The following is a 17,903-nucleotide window of genomic DNA, read 5'->3' on the forward strand; positions in this document are numbered from 1 at the left end:
GTTAGAAGCCTTTACTCGTTTCTAGGCCACAAGTTGCTGATTCAAGACTCTGTGCGATCTCAAGAGGATGAGCAAACATCCACTAAGGGGAATAATCCAAAACCAAGAGCAGCTTAAGAGGGGGGTCTGTTCCTGCTGGGAGGGGCGAGGGGCGCCCTGCGTCAGCCCGGCCCGCCTCCGAGCCGGAACCCTGCTGAGCACCTCGCACACCTCACCAAGTCCGTCTCCTCACCGTCTGGTGGGCGTGACCGAACGCGTCTGCACAGACCTCCGACGTCACTCATTCTGAGACCTGAGTCCCCCTGGCACCGGGCTGGGAGGGCGCTGGGGGCTGGGACCCTCGGGACGGGTTAGAGGACGGGGCCCTCCAGGCCTCGCTGTAGGAGGAACATGCCCAAAGGAGGCCCGCACAGACAGCCCTGCAGGGGTCCTGAGGACACCCGTCTAGGGCCTAGGCTCTCTCTGCTCCCACCCCATTCAGCCTGCAGCCAGGCTGCGAGCCGAGAAGGGATGGAGTTTTCAGCGTTCAGCCCCGCGGCCACAGAGGTTCTGGCTCTCCACCTGCAGCCGAGCTGTGGGGAAACTTACCCTTCGGCCTCGGATGCCTTTGGGTCCTGTGGGGCCGTCTGTCCCCGGCTCACCGGGGTTACCCTGGGAAGAGAGCCAGGAAGCAGCGCATTAAGCTCTGGAGTGGCGGGTCCAGCTGAGGGTCCCTGGGGCCTGTGGACCACCCTTCCCGCTGAGTCACAAGTGCCACCGTGCACTTGCAGAGTCAGTCTCAGCTTCCGGAGTCAGTAATGATGACATCGTGAAGCATGTTAAGGTTTACAAAGTATTTTCCTGCAGTGTCATTTCATTTCATCCACACAAGCTCGTGACAAGTGCATACTGTCATCGCCATCTGACAGACGAAGGAGTGTCTGGGAGACGGTGGGCCTTTCCCAGAGTGTCTCAGTTCGTAAGCATCTGACCCAAGACTAGAGCCAAGATCCTGTGACTTTTCAGTCCATGGTCACGTCAGACTCGTCCTAAAACAACGATGATGTTTTACCATCAGGGGAGTATTTACCTTTGGACCTGGGTATCCAGGGAATCCCCTTTCTCCCTACAAAAGATAAATAAATGAGTCAATAGTTGGTTCCAACTTAAATCCATCTAAACATAAATTATTCTTGAGCAGAAAAAAAGCACATCCGTAGAGTCACCAAGAGAAAAACCTCACTAGTCTACAATTAAATTTTGAGAGAGAATTCCTTAAAAATACAACACGTCAGAAGTTCAGGAATCCTCAGCAGACACATACCTTTTTGCCTCTGCGTCCTTCACTGCCAACTCCGTCTTGCCCGTCGTCTCCCTAAGAGTGGAAAGACAGCGTTACTGCACGTCCCGTGTCTGGCAGCCACAGCCTCCTTTGTCTCAAGGCCTGAGCAGTGGGTCTCCGAGTCCCTGAAGTGTTCCCAGACCGATGTACAGACCAAGGAAGGGCTCCTACTCCTATCCGTCCTCCAGGGCAAACAACACCCTGCCTGTGGGGGGCTGAGCGCGGTGGACTGCAAGGTAGAGAACCGCTAACGGCGACTGGAAAAGATGCTGTTTGGATACAGACCCAAAGACTCATCAAGCCAGGACTCGCGAAGCCCACCCGGACCTGCACATCTACGGGTCTGACTGTACTTCCAAGCAAGAGCGCGGGGCTCAGCCTCGCAACCCCCTGAGTCTTCTGCGCGCAGCCCTTCCTCCCCTCCGCCGCCCCCTCTCCCTCCCCCACCGGGCCTCCTCCCTTCCTTCCCAAAACCGGCTCCCTTGCGCTCTCAGACCTGCCCCTCGTCACTCTCTCCTGGGGGCTTCCAGAACCGGGCACTGTTTGCTATTTCAAAAGACTCAGAAGACCTTCTATGTGATATACATTAATCTCTCTAATAAAACACGCTCTGTAGTTAATTTACACTTTTAAACAGCCGAACAGCCGTTGCCCTAATTTATGGAAATGGAATCAGGAAGCGATCTCATTCAATGATTTGAGTAGATTTTAAAGTCTAATTTTTCCCCCTCTGCTTCTGAGACTAAGAGTAATAGCAATTGGGTTTTTAAACTTCAGTTAGCAGTAGAGAAAGTACAAACACAAGAAAAGTGTTTTCAAGCTTTGATGCTACAACAGTCGGACAAGCCTGGTCCATTTATACAGGTTTTAGGTGTAATAATTCGTTTTAGAGAACTGCTCCACGTGCTGTAGATTTCTTTTTCCTGGACAGCACGTGTGCGACAGCAGTGCTGTTAGGGAGCAGTTAGAGTGCTTTCAAGTAACTTTTTAACATGAATTCTCAAAGTAAGAATTTCTGTTGCTGGGATGTCTCATTCAAAAGTGTTTCAGTTTGAATTCAGGTCTTATCAGAGCCAATTCCGTTTTCAACCAAGGACATTTATTTCTTTACAGAAAAGTCCCCCCTCCTCGTGCTTGCAAAGGATCTGCAAGACCTGAGATGAAGGTGGTTCCAGAGTCAGTGAACCACCTCACTCGCTCAATCACTTAGCAGAAAAAAATACAAGAAAAAAAAACTTTACTCACACCCCCTCCAATGAAATAAAACTCATTTTGAAACTCATTTGCTGATTATAAGCAGCAGAATTCACTGTTGTCAATCATACCCCGAGTCACATAAGAAGCAGCCGTCGAGCTGTCACTAGTGGAACCAACCCAGGTTGCAACGGCAAAGGCCAGCGCCGCCCAAGACCCCACCCCCCGCCTCCTGAGCAGCTCAGCAAAGTCGGGGCAGCCTGGGCCCCGTGCACCCGGTCATCTTACCGTCTCCCCACGGGGGCCCCGGTTCCCGAGTCCTCCCTTAGGTCCTGGCTCTCCGGGCTCACCCTAGACACGAGAAACAGGGCGGAGACACCTGTGGGCCTGGGGCGATTTAAAATGAGATTCTAGCCTTTGTGATTTCCTAAGCACTAACAGTACTAGGAGCATCTTTGTTCTAAAAGTAAAGTAAAGTAAAATAAATAAAATAAAATAGTGATTCCAAGCACTTGGGTGACCCGCCCAGCCGGCCGTCAGTGGGGGAGGCTGGGTGGGAAAGACCAGAGGTGGGGGGAGGGGTGTGCAAACTGAGCAGCTGGACAGACCGACAAAGGAGGGAGTGGTGACTCGGGGTCTGGCCGGGCCTGGCATCGAGAAACAAGCGCTACCTCTGTCCAGACAAACCTTTCTTCCCAGGGGCCCGGTCCTGCCGCGTTCTCCAGGAGCACCTGCCGTTCCCCCGCTTCCCTGGAGCACGAGGAGAGGAGAGAGTCAGCGAAACACTCACCCTCCAGGCCGAAGTGTCCGCATCGCGCCCGCCCCGCCCCTCGTGGAGGCCGGAGCCGCAGACGCTGGGTGCTGGAGACCCCGGTGCAAACGTGCCTGGAGACGGCTTGTGCAAACCTCAGCGACTGATTGTAGTTAACGTCCATCTCCTAAGTTACCAATTATGGGGACAAGTACCCAGATTATGTGGCTTACCTCCTCTCCCTTCCTCACCTCCACACCCAGCACCTGCTTTCACAGGTGTGGAAACCACGCACACGCACTGAGGGAGTGAACAAACCAACAAAGGAACCGAGTTCTTAACACGCAGTGCAACCCGCGGGGCCCAGAGCCAACTGGAAGGGACGGGGCCAAAGCAGGCGGTGGGAGCTATGTTCATGGTTAACTGTTTGCAGAGCTTCGCCCTGCCCCCGCACCACCAAAATTTCTTGACAAAACAGAGGTTAAATAAATGGTAGGGGGAAAAACCACAAAAGATGTAAAAATAGGTATCTATCAAATTTCAAACTAGGCAGGGACTTTCTCAGCAAAGAGGGGCCCTCACAAAGTCCCTGCTTCCACTGTAAAACATTTCTGTGCATGTATGTAGCCTCAGGCTAGTTCACTGCCAGTTAATTAGTCATCACAGTTTTCCGGAGCAAACGATAGGACGGCTCCCCAGTATGGCATCAGACAACCGAGCACGGAGCGAGTGCCGGCGCCCGGTGCCAGCTCAGCCACAACACGTCTTCACTAATGTCCAGGACCCGTGGATGTTTGCAGTGACCACAAATTTAAGGAACCTCTTCCCTGTCGAACTTGAGGCTGGGGAATGCCTTACACAGAATATCAAACCCCCGGGTCAATTTCCAGGAGCCAAACATGAAACAATGCAGCATAACCTGAGCATTCGGGCAGACCGATCTGACTTCACGCAGACCCACCCTAAGGCGTCTACATAAGGCATGTCCTTTCTTTGCTGACCACCCAGCTGGCGTGTATTTGGAAGCAGCAGCCCTGGGACTCACGAGCCCCTGAAGCACCAAGAAAAAACGGTCTCTTACTTCCTTGAGGGAACCAGCCAGTTGCTGGGAGGACTGAGTGGGACCAGGTCCATGTTGCCAGAGTCAGGCGGAGGGGACGGTCTGGCTCCTGCCCTACCATCCACGGAACAGGAAACCCCCAGCCCGCTGGGGCAACGTGCTACCCACTTAGCTAAAGAGAAGAGTGGTACCCAGACGGACTTACCCGGGGTCCAGGGATGCCTTGTTCTCCGCTCAGGCCGGGAGGGCCGGTGGGACCCGCTGGTCCCTGGAGAAGTAAAATGCCCACGTGAGTGCGGTGTTGACGTGACACACCACGGACACCATGAGATCCACCCAGGGGAATGCTGTTCCACCACGGGAAGGAACGAAACACTGACACGGGCCACAGCGTGGAGACACCTCTAAAACACGGTGCTCAGTGCAAGAAGCCAGACACAAAAGGCCACTTATTACATTATTCCATTTACACGAAAGGCCCAGAACATGCAAATCCGTCAAGACAGAAAGGAAATCAGTGGTTGCCAGCAGCTGGGGGGATGGGGCACGGCAACTTAGTGGGTCCAGGGTCTCCTCTGGGGATGATGAAAACGTTTTGAAACTAGACAGACAGGGTGGTGGTGCAATGTTGAGAGAGCACTAAATGCCACTTTAAAAGATTGATTTTGTGTTCAATTTTATAAAATTGTTGGCCGCTTCAATTTAAAAAACTGCCAGGACATGTGGGAAAGTACAAGCAGGCGTGCTGCCACAGCAGGGGTACTGACCTGTGCTCCTCTGGTCCCCTGCTCTCCCGCAAAGCCCTGCTGGCCGGGACCTCCCTTGTTGCCCTTTGAAACAAGAAAAGGTGCAGGGAGGGGTCAGCCACCTGTTCCACAAACACAGCTGTGCCAGGGCTCAGAAGTGACGACAGGACAACCCCAGAGCGAGATGTCAGGGCAGTGGTCACTTTGCACGGCCATTGATTCTCCAACCTTATCTTTGGTTCTCACTCTGGCCTTGCCTTGTCCTCAAGACAACTTCATGAAATGAAGCTATCTTGGACCCAAACATGTCCTGCACGGGTGAGGAGACGGAGCCACCAAGACATGTGACTTGCTGATGACGGAGAAGTGGACATGTCACGGGCAAGAGGTGCCCAGGACGCTGCCTCTGCCATCTTTCCCTTCATTCCCCCCATCCCCACTGTCACTTTTGTTTTGATAGTCATTTTCACTGCCATCATCATTTTCACAAGGCTCTGTAGAAGAGCTAAATTTAAGGGGATGGTAGCTGCTGTTTGAGCTGCACCCCCGATGGTAAAGGAGAAAGTAATTTTCACTTTGTGGGCAGGAGGGAGGCCCATCTCCTGAGAGCACGTGGTGAGGCACATGGTGGTGATGGAAAAGGGGTGGCAGCTTAGCGGCTTACCTTAGCTCCTGCGGGTCCCCTTCGGCCAAAGCCGCCCTGAGGAAGAAGTCACACAAGCTGTGAGGGGGAGGCAGGGAGGCTGGGGGAGGCTGGCCTCTGCCATTAACCCTCCGCTTCACGACACCCACCGGGCACCAGATGCTGTGCCCCCTCCACCTTGAGGAAGCGCTCATGAAACAACCCCTTCGCTCCTGCCCTCACCTCAGAAAAGTGTTGCTTCCAGGCTGTCCTCATTAACCATCCAAAGGGAAGGTCTGAGAATGACTCTAGTCCTATCGACCAAAATGGGGGCCCCTCGGGCCACACGCTCCCAGCCACGTGAGGGCTGTGAAGCAGGCGTGCCGACCAGTCTAGTTTTGTTCCGTTTTCTTAATTGGAGGGAGGGGGGATGAAATGCGCTCACTCTAGTAGAAGGGAGTCCCAGACTCTCCTGGCCAAATATAACACACTCCTGGTTGAGTAAAGGATCCAAAGTGCACACATGTGCACCTAAGAGCCCGGCTGCCCTTGGTTTGGACTCCTGACTTAGCAGCATCTTCCTCGACGCTCCAGCAGTGACCTTAGTTCAAATAACTGTGGGCTCCCTGCATGAGTAATCCATGAATTCCCACCTGGGGATCGCTGCTGCTTCGCTGGGAGGGCTTGGGGGCAGCATTTGGACATTCCAGATGGATCTTTGCAAGGTTAGGGTCGGTTTTCTGAAGCCTGTGACACACCAGCCTATTACAGGCTTGGACCATCTGTTGCATCAACCCCAGAACCACATTCTCTGCTCCCAACAGACCCACCCAGTGACCTTCTAGGGTGACCGTCCTGCTGTGATTCACTGTAGTGGCAGCTTCTTTAATGGAAGACCTTCCTCCTTCCAGGGACAACACGTGGACAGGAGGGGGATAGGCACCGCCAGCCCACTCCTCCAGAGTAACCATCTGGCTGGCCACTCACCAAGGGGCATCCCAGAGTGTGACCAGAGGCCCCCTGTGCTCGGGCCACAGGCAGCCGCAGAGACCCTGAGGGTGACGTGAGGCGCGAGGCAGCCCGTGGGAGGGACGCCTTTCATCTTGGCCTGAGCGAGGTCATGAGGGAAGACAGCCCAAATCTGTACTAAGTGCAAACCCAAGTTTCTACCCTGTGAACAGAATTCAAACCAATTGTATGCACAGCTGTATTTTAAGTCTTATCATGGAAACAAAGTTTTGGCTCTGCACACGAACCGAGTCGTACAGCACATTGTAACAATTATTTCTTACTTTCTTTTCATCAGATAGCCCAACAGCATTATTCAAGAATTACACTCAAACCTTTCCAGATAGCAGTTTCAAATTCTAAGTTTTCTTCTGAATTTTAAAAGCAAAGCCATGCTCTGCAGTGTATCATCTGCTTATGGGTGAGAGTCACTTCCTTTAAGAGCCCCCGTCTGCACACGCCCTCTGATCGTCCAGCTGCTGACCCCTAACCACGTGGCTGTAGTGGGGGGAATGGCTTGGGGGCCCCGTTGTGGCCCCGTCTGTGCCCCGTTCCCAGCCAGATGCTCAGCAGAGACGGGTCGCAGGCGCCCAGCAGTGCCCTGACCTGGCCCTAAGGATTTACAAACTTCCAGGTCATCCCCCAGCTAGGAGCTCCGAGCTCCCTACACACCGGAGCCTGGAAGCATTCAGACGGCTCCCCAAAGATCACGCATTTCCCTTTGGCTTCAGCAGTCCTACGACAAGACTCAAAGACGGGCCACGCAGTGAGCGGCCTGCAACAGGCATTTCCGAAACGTCTTGAAAAAGCAATCGCGAGGTGCAATTCACTAGAAAACTGTTTCGTTGCTTGAGTTACAGCAGCCCCAGGAAAACAAACACTTAGAAAACAAAACAAACATGCACCTGCACCTTCCTCCCCCGCTGCCCTGTATTCGTGTTTCTGTTCAGATTCTTTAAATATTCAGGGGGATCAAATCTGGCCAAATATTCAAAAGTGGCAACAATACTATTTTTAAAATGTCTGTTCAGGACACCAGAAACTAACACAACATTATAAACCAACTATACTTCAATTAAAGAAAAAAGATTTGGTTTAAAAAAAGTGTTCAATTTAAAAAAAAGATTTGGTGAAAAAAAAGTGTCTGTTCAGTATGTTTTTGGGAGGGGAGAGAAGCAGGGCTGGGGTGAGCCCAGAGTAAATGATTAAATCAAAGATTCTATAAGCGGTAACAAGTGGGTGACGCTGGTTTCCAAAACCCCCTTAAATTCCCTAAATAGACAGTTCCCAGTAACTCTGCCCCAGGGAGTGTCCAGCAGGTTTAGGTAAATATGACCCAGGACCCCCCCAGACCGCAAGAGGCACTCACGCTTTTCCCGGGCTCTCCAGGACTTCCAGACACCCCATCTCTCCCAGGGAGACCCTGGCGTGGGAAAGAAAACTGACATAAGAGTCTCGTCTGCAGAGAAGAACGTGTGACTCAAATACTGCACAAGACGCCGCGGGAAAGGAACGGGTCCACCGCGGGAGGGTCACACGTTCTGCGGGTGCCTCAGACACAGGTGCTCCTGCCCCCACAAGCCTTTGGCCTGCCAAGCACTTTCTGGAAATATCTAAGGGGCACAAACTCTGCTGAGAGGAAGTCCCTCTTGGAGGGGCTGTTTCTGTCCCGTTGGAGACCCCGTCACGGGCATACCCATGCTCCCAGGACTCTCTGCCCCTGACCCTGACCTTGTACATGCACAGCCTTAAAGGCCATGTCCACGGCCTCCGCGGATGGCCAAGAACCATTTGTTCATCTTTGAACGTGAGCTTTGTTTCTCAGACCCTCCGCCCAGGGGTTGTCTAGGAACACGAGCACTGTACCATGGGGCCGATATCTCCGGTTTCTCCTTTGGGTCCTCTCTGCTGGCTGTCCTGTCCTGAGTCACCCTGAAAACATCACAGGTCAGGGAATAAACCACGTGTGCACAGAGGCCACTGCTGCTGGGACAGTGGCCAGAAAATTATTAGTGATGGTCTGAATGCCAGTCCCTTCAGCCACGTCCCACCCAGACAACGCCCACCCCCTGACCGAGCCCACGTGGGGTCAGCGATCCCTGGGAGCCCCAAACTGGGGGGCGAGGGTTCTTGCTCTGTTCACTCTTGCCTCGGCCTGGCCTGGACCGGAAGAGGCTGGCCCAGTGACAGCCACCTGCTGACAGGCTTTACAGAGCCACAGAACCAGGAAAGCGGCAAGCGCTGCTCTTCTCCTAAAGCAAACTTAAAAGTGTCCCGAGACCACATTTCAGGGACAAGTCTTGGGTCTTCGTATGGTGGACCTTGCAAACACTTATCTTTGCAGCGAGAGAGCAAAGACGTTTCCAGCCACCCCAAAATTCTAAGAAAAGGACAAACCCCATATTTTGCCAACACGTTTTGAAGTCATTTCCAAGGTAAAATCCTTTCTTTCAACCCCTTCCCCAGCCCCAGTTCTCAAATCAGCAACAAGCAGTCCCCCTTACCGGGTCACCTCTGATCCCCATGTCCCCTCTCTCTCCTTTGTCCCCTTTAGGTCCTTTGTCACCCTAAATAAAAAACACAGGCAGAGACAGAGAATTAGATAGGGTTTCAAATTTTTAGCTCACCCTTAAAATCGCATTCTTCAGTTCACACATCTGAAATAGAACCAGGTTTCAGCGTTTATCATGTGCCCATTTGCCATGAAGATAAAATTATTTCCAAACATTTCAGGTCACCTACAAGTATGAATTGGGGACCCACTCTGTGCCAGGCGCTGGGGATTTATTTCAACAGAACACACTCAGTCTCTGCTCAATTGGACACACTCTCCAAACAAGAAAATATAATGTAAATATGTCACAGCCAACGGGGAACATAGGAGACACCAAGGTTGCACTTCCAGAGGGAAGTCAGGGAAGACTGCCTGGAGGAAGCAGTCTTAACCTACGAAATAAAAGAAATAATCCCTAAATGCAATGTTCATAGTTTTCCTATAACAGTAACACTATAGAAACATGCTTACCCTTCTTCCCAGATTCCCTTTCTCTCCAGAAGAACCGGGCAATCCCTTGTCTCCCTGCCAAAGACAACAATAAAATGTCATTCCTGGCACAATGTCTCCCACAGACTGAGGCATTAGTCACTGGAATCTTCAGGACCAAAAGCAGTTTGGACTCAGAGTGTAAAATCACTTACATCTTCACCATCAAGACCATCCAATCCGATTTCTCCTAATTCACCCTGTGAGGGAACAAGACACATGGTGAGTGTAGAAAGCCCTCTGGAGAAAGAAAAATGAGAACTACTGAGGAAGTTTTATATATAAAAAGGAAAGCAAGCTTAAGTACCTTCTCTCCTGGGAATCCACGGGAGCCCTAGGAAGTAAGGGAAAGGGGAAACGTTAGCTCCTGAACAGAACGGGCTAGAATAGGCTCAGGGCTGCCCTTTTCCCGTCCCCAGCTTGAAAGCCAGTGTCTGAAAATTCAGTGTTAGAGATTCATCTGTTTGGATAGCTCTCTCTCTCCATCACGAGGGGATCGTAAAGCTAATGTGCCTGGATCTGAGCGCCTGGGTGGTCTTGGCTCTCTGGGCAGGAAGGTGGGCCCTGAAGGCCCTTTTCTAACATTGCAGAGAGGTGGCCCGGCCTTCAGCACCTACTCACAAACCAGTAAACTCAGAAGGTCGTCAGCCCTTGACTCCAAGCCTCTCTCCCTCTCCCCACCTACCTCGCTCCCCCCAGGGTCCGGGGGCTGAAGCGGCCCGCTGGGCTCTGGCCTTCTCCACCCGGCCCCCCGCCACCCGTGTTCTGCCATCTGTCCTCGTGGGCATGTCCTGGGCTGCTTCCCGCTTCCCTGGGACACTACCTCTCCAGCCCCAGGCTCCCTCCCCGGCAGAGCCGAGAAGCCCTGGCGGCTGGAGAGGCTGCCTCACTTCGGCACGTGCTGCTGACCCCCATCTCCCCGTGGCGAGGGGCCAGGGGCTGCGGTCCCCTCCCCACGCCTGGGGGCCACCCCACTCTACCTTGACTCCTCTCTGCCCCGGACAACCCTGGAAGCCTTGGGTGCCGTTCACGCCAGGGGGGCCGCGCTCACCCTGTGGGGAGAAGCAAAGGCAGTTGGTGAGTTGGAGTTTCTTGTCGTGTGTCCCCACCCAGGAGGCATCCCTGTGGAAGGCGGGCACTGGAAAGCAGTCCACCGGCGGGCAGATGGATGTGCCCGGAGAAGCCTCCAGCGTCCCTGCCCCGCACCTCCGGCGGACCTCTGCCCTGGGCCTTGAACCTGCAGGTCCCTCCCCTGTGGGACTGGGGTCTGGGAGGATCTGCAGCCCAGGGGGCACCTCCTGGTGGGCTGAGGATGAGCGGGTCTCAGGGGACGGGGTCTGGGTGGGTGCCGGGCCCCACGGAGAACCTTCAGGCTGGCTGCTCCTCTCCATGGTCCCTGGTCCCCAACTCTCCACTGGGGTCCGGGCCGGGTGCTAACCCCCAGCATGGCCAGGTGGGACCCTGGTGACTTCAGCTACTCCCATGGGCCCTTCATTCCCATCCCAGGGTGGGGTCTTGTTCCAGCATCTCAAGACACTTCTGTGCCAGGTTCTACTTCCCAAAGCCCAGCTGCAGGCTCTGCCCACCCCCGACTGCACCCCTGAGCTACAGATAACCTAAATCAGCAGCCCTTCTCTGGGAGGCTCCCCTCAAAGGGCGTCCCCTCTGCGGCCCTGACTAGGCATCCCCCGCGCCCCTGCTCCAGCTCACGCTCGCCTCTGCCTGGGTACGTGAATCCGGCAGGCACTGGGTTTGCCGTATTCAGTGGCCCTCTGTCTCAGAGGCCATTTAGCCTCTCCCTCTGGGATGGAGTAAGTCAAAACCTGTACTGTGTATCCATATTTGTCATGCTGGGACCATCATACCAGTTTCCAGAGTATAGACATCTGAGTTGTTAAGAAAATTAGAAATTAATTTTTTCCCAGTGGAAAAGTCACTGGAATCTGAACAGATCAGGAACCCCACAATTCAGCTCCAACACAAGACGGGTGAGGAGGGAATCAAGATGTAAGGACTGGAACAACTTTTACTTACAGGTCCCCCCTCATCACCAGGATAACCTCGGTAGCCGTCTTCTCCAGGAATCCCCTGAAACAAAGCGAGCAAAGGTCCTCGGTTAACTCATCGGGTTTCCTCTGTGCTGCACTTAAGCCTCTCCCTGGCCCCCCTCCATCTGGAGGAGCAGTCCTGTAGGGGCGCCTTGGGGTAACTGTTTCCCACTCATTGTTTCTATCAGGATCTTTAAGACTCTCGATCTTGCAAGAAATCCTGTACGCTTCCTAGGACTTGGAGGCAAACGTGAAGATCCCTGCTGACCATCGTAGGGAGGCTGCCAGTCAACGGTGCCCCCTGGTCTTAACATTATTTTAGAAAATGAAGAACCAATGCAATAAAGGAAGAAGGGGTGGGAAGGGATACATCGGGAATTTAAGATTTGCAGGTGCAAACTACTGTACATAAAATAGATAAACAACACACCCCCAGCACAGAGAACTCTAGTCAGCATCCTGTAGTAGCCTATAATGAAGAAGAGTATGAAAAGGCATACACATATGTACACATGTGACTGAGCCGTCATGCTGGGCGCCGGAAACTGGCACGACACTGTAAACTGACTGTACTTCAACTGCAAAGGAAAAGAACAGACCCTCCCCAACCCCACGGAAAGGCAGGATGCGGCAGACACCCGGGCGCCGTCTGCACCTCAGGTCGCCTGTCGTGCAGCCTGGGCTGGTCCTCTGACAGCAGGGAAAGGTCCCAGCCAAAGCCCCAGCGGCCCCGAAACCTGGTCTCAGGCACAAAAAGTGAGTCGGACCACCATACCTTCGGCCCGATGCTGCCAAGGGGCCCTCGGTCTCCCCTCTGTCCAGAGCACTTGCAGGGGACCCCACAGCAAGCTTTCTCAGCAATGTTGTCCTGCCAAAACAAAGGAACGAAGAAGTTCAAGTCTCCATAAATGACGATGGAAAAAAGCAGCACCAGTGTACCAAAAGGCCCGGACCCGAGGGGCGCGGACCTCACAGCGGGAGGGGAAGCCCCCCGCCCCGCACGGCCTTCCCCGGAAGGGCTATCAGGCAGGGCCAGGGTGGGGGGAGGGGGCCACCAGTGGAGACTGCGGAGCCACCCAAGTCAGTAAATCTCGTTCACAGTGTCACCCCAGGCTGGGCCTTGCCTCTAGAAGCTCCCACCAAACATACCCAAGCACCAAATGTTAAGCAGAACTGAACGCATTTTGAATCTCCAAAAAGCAAAACCTAACAAACCAACTGCAGACGGGCAGGATGGAAGCTGGTTGCAGGTGGAGACCGTACGCCCTTCCTCAGAACCCCAGTCAGAGCCGCGGAACGTGGCGCCAGCCTGGAGGAGCCCTGGGAGCAGCCGTGGTGCGGGGTCCCTGCCTCTTCGCCACAAGCGCCACCCCTCCAGGCATCAGCGCCTCTGACACCCGTCTGACACCCCGGACGCTCCCTTCCTGCCCTGACCCCGTGCAGGAAAGCGCAAGCCCGAAAGACACTTCCACCGGCTGAAGTCATGGTGCTCAATGCATTTTCTTGCAGTGAATTTCCTAGAGTTTTCATTTTCCCCCATGTCCCAGGTTTGTCAATTCTCAACCTGCTTCCACTCAATTAAAAAAAAACAACCCCAATTCCAGCCCGAGCCCCAAGACTTGGAGTTAACCCCACCCACTGAGGATTTGCAAGCCTCCCAGGGCGCCATCGTGGGCTCCAAGGGGACTGGAACAGAAGGCCAAAGAAACACATTTCCACCGAGAAATGGTCTCTCCTTCCCTGCATATTCTTGTTCTCACTGTTTCCCATTTGGGGAGGGGAGAGGGTCAGTCTCGACGTTATGCCTTCTCTGCATCTTATAGATGAAAAGAAATCTCACGAAAGGGAGAGAAGAAAACTCTCCGCCGCAGCGTCGGCCGCCTGGAGACCTGTTTCCCAGCCCCCCATCCCCCTGTTCTCTGAGATCTCCGTTTGCAGGATCCATCCATGTTATGGCAGCAAAGCAGCTCTCAAGTCAATTAAATGAGCTAAATGGCCGCCCAGAGGTCCCTGATGACTGGCGTCATCATCTTGAGATGCCAAGAATGGAGGTACCTCAACCCGTCAGTGTGCAGACACGTAACACACTCACAAGCTGCTCCGCCAGCTCATAATCCAGGTCCAGCAAGTTCAGCCTCAGGGGCCGGTTGTATGTAAATCCCCGCCCGAACTCCAGCTGCATCAGCTGCTCCAAGTTGGCCACGCGCTCCAGGCCCACCAAGATCAGAGCTCGGACGCCTGTGGGGACAGGCACACTTACAAGGCTCGCCTAGGCGTTCGAGAGCCCCAGCATTTTTCCCTCCTGACTCTTTATTTTCAAAGAAAGCGTCAGTATAAAATTTCGCCATGAAATGAAACACGTTTAATCATACTCGTTAACTTTCAACTCTTTCAAGAGTTGGAACACAGGAACTTTGGACTCCTCGGAGCAATAGATTCAGATACCTCTGTAAGTAAGCTGATCAATGTAGCCACAGGAAATGGCACCGTGAAGTCTATTCATGAGTAAGTCCTCAAACTCTGGTTCTGCATAACCCGGGTGGGCTGCGGGAAGAACTGAAATCCCACATCTCCAAAACCAGGCACTAGCAGTCTCAGCTCCTCTGCTCCGGAAAAGCAAGGTAATAACTAGAACGTTTCTGGGATAAGTTACACTTCCGTAAATTCTTCTTAAACCTCTGGTGTTGGCGCTCACTTTTTGATAGTCAGTGCTACCGAATTCCAAAGCAAACGAACAGTCAACTAGCACATCTGGTAACGGGCTTCATCGCCTATCCAGTCACCCTGCACTTGGACAGCATGCCTTCATCATTCCGTATTAAAGTGTATCTTAACAGTGCAGTATTTTTGAGCTGTGGTAGCTGCTGACTGAAAATGCAGCAATAGTTTTTGCTAGAAAGTTAATTCCTAGTTTATATGGTGTAACCAAATGAATCAAAACTTCATGTTCTTTTGCAAAAGCACCAAGCCTTCTAGATGCTCTACCGTGTCGTGAATGAGCCTGAGGCCCCAGGGGGCCCGGGCCGGGACCAGGTGATAGAGCTGTCTCGTAAGTCAGGGGTCCTTGTTGGCTCTATCCCGTCGCCCCAGGCAGGCGACAGAGGGTCAGGGTGCTGGGAGGACCTGTCCTCCAAGAGAAGCCACTCCGCCAGACGGTCCATCAGTGGAGTTGCTCCTCTCCAGCCCAGCAGTGCGCCTGCCTCACCCAGGTCTGCCTCTCCCTCTTAGAAAGCCCGGAACTTACCTTCCTGTCGGAGTTCCTCAGATGCTTTTTGTAAATCAGCCATGTCTCCATCCACCCCATCGGTAAAATGAATGATCACCTGAAGATAAAAGAAGAGTCAGAGGAAAATGACTCAGTTCTTCTTCTTACAACTGCAGAAACTGAGGACCGAGGTTGAGAAACAGTCACCCTCCTTTCAGAGTTCCTTGACACTGTGCAGTAAACGAGGTATGAAACAAACGGGTTTATTGCAGCGCTCGGCTTCTTAAAGAGCACAAACAACAATGGAAATGAAAAGTTGACCTCATTCTCTCATCCGGGGGGAGTAGCTCCTAGAACTCGTCTGTGTGTGTGTGTGTGAGACAGGCTGAGCTGTGTCCCTCCACAATTCCTGTGTTGGAGGAATTTTGTGTTTGGTGATAGGGCTTTTAAAGAGGGAATTAAGTTAAATGAGGCCATTAGAGTGGGCCTCAATCAACATGACTGACGTCCTTCTCAGTAAAGGTGATTAGTTCAATAAAAAAATAGCAAAAAAAAAAAAAAGAGGTGATTAGGACACAGACACACACAGAGGGAAAACCATGTGGAGACAGAGGGAGGAGACACCATCTACAAGCCGCGTAGAGACAAAGGGAAAAACAACCCTGGGGGGGCGTCAGGACGGTGGGACAGGAGGTGGTGGAGCGCACGCGCCCCCACAGATCCGTCAGAACTGCGTCTGCCTGGGGCTCGGTTCTCCCAGAATACGCTAGAAGGAAAAACCGACCCTGCCGATTCTCTGATCCCGGACTTTCAGCCTCCAGGACCGCGAGGGAACACATTTCCACTCTTAAGCCACCCAGCCTGTGCCGTGGTACTTTGTCATGGCAGCCCCAGTGAACTGTGTGTGTGTGTGTGTGTGTACACAAATACAGAGGAAGAGAGAGACAAATATGTAAAAGTAGAGAACATAACGCATTTAACGGGCAAGACTAGGATTAAACATGAATTAATCACAGATGCAACTCATCCAAGCTTAAGTACTGATTTCCAAGATTTCTGTTCAGGGCTTTAGTAAAACGAGGAAGGCGCCACGTCCCAGGACAGGATGATCAGCTGCCATAAAGGACTTTTACGTCCAGGCACTCCCACCCCCATCAAATGAGAAGAACATCTAGACAAGACGGGTTGGGGGAGGGGCTCCCGGGCTTGAAGGCGGCCCAGGCAGCGGGAAAAGGCGCCGCCCAGCTCACCTTCACGCCGTCGGGCGACGCCTGCCGGAGCTTGTTCTGGTAGAGCCTCAGCGTGTCGGCGGTGAGGACGTAGGGGTGCTGGTTGCGCATGTTCCGGAACTTCTCAAACAGCTCCGGCTGGTACTCAGCGAAGTCAAAGGCCTCCACGGGGCCCGAGGGCGAGTTGGCCACCACCGACACCCGCACCGTGGGCATCTGGTTGCCGCTGCAGCTGATCCTCTGCATCTGGCTGATTCTATTCAAGACGGTGTCCACCTTGGACTCAAGGCCCTTCTGAGCGACGAATACATTCTGATCGCTTGAACCATCAAAGCCCAGGATCACATCCAGATTACAGGCTGTCAAGGGAAAAGCAGGCGATGAGCCCTCAGTCCACCTGCCGAGACGCATTCAACGCACAGGCACCGCCCCAGACGTGGACCGGGACACCACACTCAAGGGCAACACGAGATCTTCTGCGTATGAGCTCCGAGAAGCGATTAGATCTGCCTCTCCTTCCCCCTGGAACACTGGTGCTGACCCTTAGGAGCCAAAATTATTGGCCATTTTAGCGTGGCTGCTTTGGTGACGTTAATCAGCTTTGGCATGGTGCATAGTCAGTGTTCAAATGCATCCCAAGTTTGTGCTTTAATTAAACACACTTGAGAACTCAAACACTCTGATCTAAAATAATTGATCTAATGAACCTATAAAGAGAAACAGGGATGAGTGAGTCTGAATAATTCTGGGGATTAAAGAATAACGGGGGAATGTAAATCTGGTGAGAACAAGGAAAGACACATGTCCACTCTCATCCCGGAAGCACAGCCCCTAACAACGGTAGGTGACAACCAGGACCCAGCCCACGTGGACGTAAGTAAATGCCTGAGCATCGGGTGCTAAGGAGCCCTGAGGCCAGTGCTGGGGGCCTAGGAACCAGACAACGCCAACATGGACAGGACAGGGGTGAAAATATGCGCCTCGAGGGGCTTACCTTTGGACACATCAGTGACACCCGGACACAGGGTCTCATGCATGGCGTCATGCAGAGTTTCCAAAACTTGCTCGCTCAGCTCCGACAGCTCCTGGACGTTCCCCACGCGGAACGCCGTCGCGCTGTTGGAGGCTATCTTCCCCACCTCCTCTGAGTCGATGTTCCTCACGCCCACCGCAAACACCTTGACACCTCTCTGGGTGAGGGCCAGGCTGGCCTCCTGCGCATCCTCCACTGACTTGCCTCCCGTGATCACAAAGGCAATCTGCGGGACCCTCTGGTCCACGCGGCTGCCCGCCTCCGGCACAAAGTGATTCACCCGCAGGTGCTCCAGGCCCACCCTGGTGTTTGCGTGCCTCCCCCCTTTGTAGACCACTTTGTTGATGGCGTCGATAATCTGCTGCTTGGTGGAAAAGTCTTTCAGGAAGAACTCGTCGGTGGGGTCAGAGTTGTACTGGACCAGCCCCACTTGGATGGAGTCACCCCCTTCATAAACTGTGTCCACAATTTCGGACACAAAACGGAGCACTTCCTGGAAACTGTCCCTCCGGAAATTGATGGAACCATCCAGCAGGAACACGATGTCAGCTTTCTTTTTCTCTGAAAATGATAGCAATGGAAAAAAGAGAAATTTGGTTCCCACATTCAGGAAAAAAATGGGAAAAGTAAAATGAGTGGAATG

At 53.1% G+C, this 17,903-nt stretch overlaps 1 protein-coding gene across 9 annotated transcripts in view; it reads right to left on the reverse strand.

Annotated features, from left to right (window-relative positions):
* Positions 1-17,903, reverse strand: part of COL6A3 (collagen type VI alpha 3 chain) — an 81,154-nt gene that overhangs the window by 22,309 nt on the left and 40,942 nt on the right. For all 9 annotated transcript variants that reach the window (XM_072961899.1, XM_072961902.1, XM_072961904.1 and 6 more), the window contains 21 exons: positions 17,222-17,821; positions 16,249-16,586; positions 15,038-15,116; positions 13,886-14,031; positions 12,569-12,661; positions 11,780-11,833; positions 10,726-10,797; positions 10,053-10,079; positions 9,901-9,945; positions 9,728-9,781; positions 9,207-9,269; positions 8,569-8,634; positions 8,072-8,125; positions 5,737-5,772; positions 5,094-5,156; positions 4,532-4,594; positions 3,203-3,265; positions 2,804-2,866; positions 1,304-1,354; positions 1,070-1,105; positions 589-651 (listed from right to left, as the gene is read on the reverse strand). In XM_072961899.1, coding sequence (XP_072818000.1) covers positions 589-651; positions 1,070-1,105; positions 1,304-1,354; positions 2,804-2,866; positions 3,203-3,265; positions 4,532-4,594; positions 5,094-5,156; positions 5,737-5,772; positions 8,072-8,125; positions 8,569-8,634; positions 9,207-9,269; positions 9,728-9,781; positions 9,901-9,945; positions 10,053-10,079; positions 10,726-10,797; positions 11,780-11,833; positions 12,569-12,661; positions 13,886-14,031; positions 15,038-15,116; positions 16,249-16,586; positions 17,222-17,821 — 2,129 coding nt within the window. The remainder of the gene's footprint in view (positions 1-588; positions 652-1,069; positions 1,106-1,303; positions 1,355-2,803; positions 2,867-3,202; positions 3,266-4,531; positions 4,595-5,093; positions 5,157-5,736; positions 5,773-8,071; positions 8,126-8,568; positions 8,635-9,206; positions 9,270-9,727; positions 9,782-9,900; positions 9,946-10,052; positions 10,080-10,725; positions 10,798-11,779; positions 11,834-12,568; positions 12,662-13,885; positions 14,032-15,037; positions 15,117-16,248; positions 16,587-17,221; positions 17,822-17,903) is intronic.

The sequence above is a fragment of the Vicugna pacos genome, chromosome 5 (assembly GCF_048564905.1).
Source record: "Vicugna pacos chromosome 5, VicPac4, whole genome shotgun sequence".
In the NCBI taxonomy this organism is placed as follows: domain Eukaryota; kingdom Metazoa; phylum Chordata; class Mammalia; order Artiodactyla; family Camelidae; genus Vicugna; species Vicugna pacos.